This window comes from Eimeria mitis, genomic scaffold (assembly GCF_000499745.2).
Source record: "Eimeria mitis Houghton genomic scaffold, Emh_scaff633, whole genome shotgun sequence".
In the NCBI taxonomy this organism is placed as follows: domain Eukaryota; phylum Apicomplexa; class Conoidasida; order Eucoccidiorida; family Eimeriidae; genus Eimeria; species Eimeria mitis.
This window is the reverse complement of record NW_013574511.1, coordinates 15,364-16,253: the sequence shown is the minus strand read 5'-3', so window position 1 is coordinate 16,253 and position 890 is coordinate 15,364. Positions and strand designations below refer to the sequence as shown.

Here is an 890-nt window from a genome sequence, read left to right as displayed (position 1 = left end):
AACTTCAACACGCGGTATCGGAGCTGCCGGGGCTTTGTTGCTTGGCGCCTGCTCTCATGTTTGTTTGGTCACTCGTTTCGCTGCTATCCGGTTGAGCAACCATTTGTTTAATTGCCTACCAGCGTCTTTTTCCTTCGCTCATTTATTTGCATACCTCCTACTCTGCTTCGCGCTGTGGTTGAAGGCTGCGTGAATGCCTTTGCTTGCCCATGGTTTGTGCAGGACACGGGAAAATAAACCAGCCGATGTTTAAGAGGGCTGTCGTCTCCATCTACAAAATGCGGAAAGCTCTTCTCAAGTCCCTGACGGTAAATCGCTGAAAATAGAGGCTCTACCAGCTTTTATTATTACGACCTAAGTGGAGTTGCAGCATTGTCGAGGTTGCGGTATAGAGGGCGTTGGGTTTCCCTGTGTGGTTTTGAACGATGGAAGCAGGGAATTGAGGGTTAGAATGTGGGCTTAAGGCGAGCTGTGCTAGTTTGTGCGTTGTATGTACAGAGTCAGGCCAGCATTTGCAAGACAGTTCGGCGGATGATTTCAGTTGTTTTGTGGGTGGCAACTCTCGTTGCGATGCTGCTGGTCTTCGGAGTCAACCTGAACACCGTCCTCGTCTCCGGCGCTGCTTCCATCTCCGCCCTAGTCGTCGCACTGAGTGAGCTTTTCACGGTACAGCAAGTGTCAGACTTGGTGCGAGCTTTCTGGAGCGTTTAGGGCTTATGGGAGTTTACTGGGGTCCAGTAAATACTTGTTGAGGATGCTGTCGGTTAAAGACTGGGGGTTTCGGTCTTACGGCTTAGCACTGAGGCTTCAGCCCTGACGCTCAAGAGCTACGAGTTAAAAGCAGTTGAGTGGCAAGACCACCTCGTGTGCTTTTTCTCTGTCGGTGCAGC

The 890-nt window shown here is 50.9% G+C and overlaps 1 protein-coding gene across 1 annotated transcript in view; it reads left to right on the top strand.

The window, feature by feature from the left end:
- The window catches only part of EMH_0018340 (uncharacterized protein), a gene marked incomplete at both ends in the record, with an annotated part of 7,245 nt that overhangs the window by 1,162 nt on the left and 5,193 nt on the right, over window positions 1-890 (top strand). The window contains 2 exons of the mRNA XM_013501110.1: window positions 223-308; window positions 499-652. Coding sequence (XP_013356564.1) covers window positions 223-308; window positions 499-652 — 240 coding nt within the window. The remainder of the gene's footprint in view (window positions 1-222; window positions 309-498; window positions 653-890) is intronic.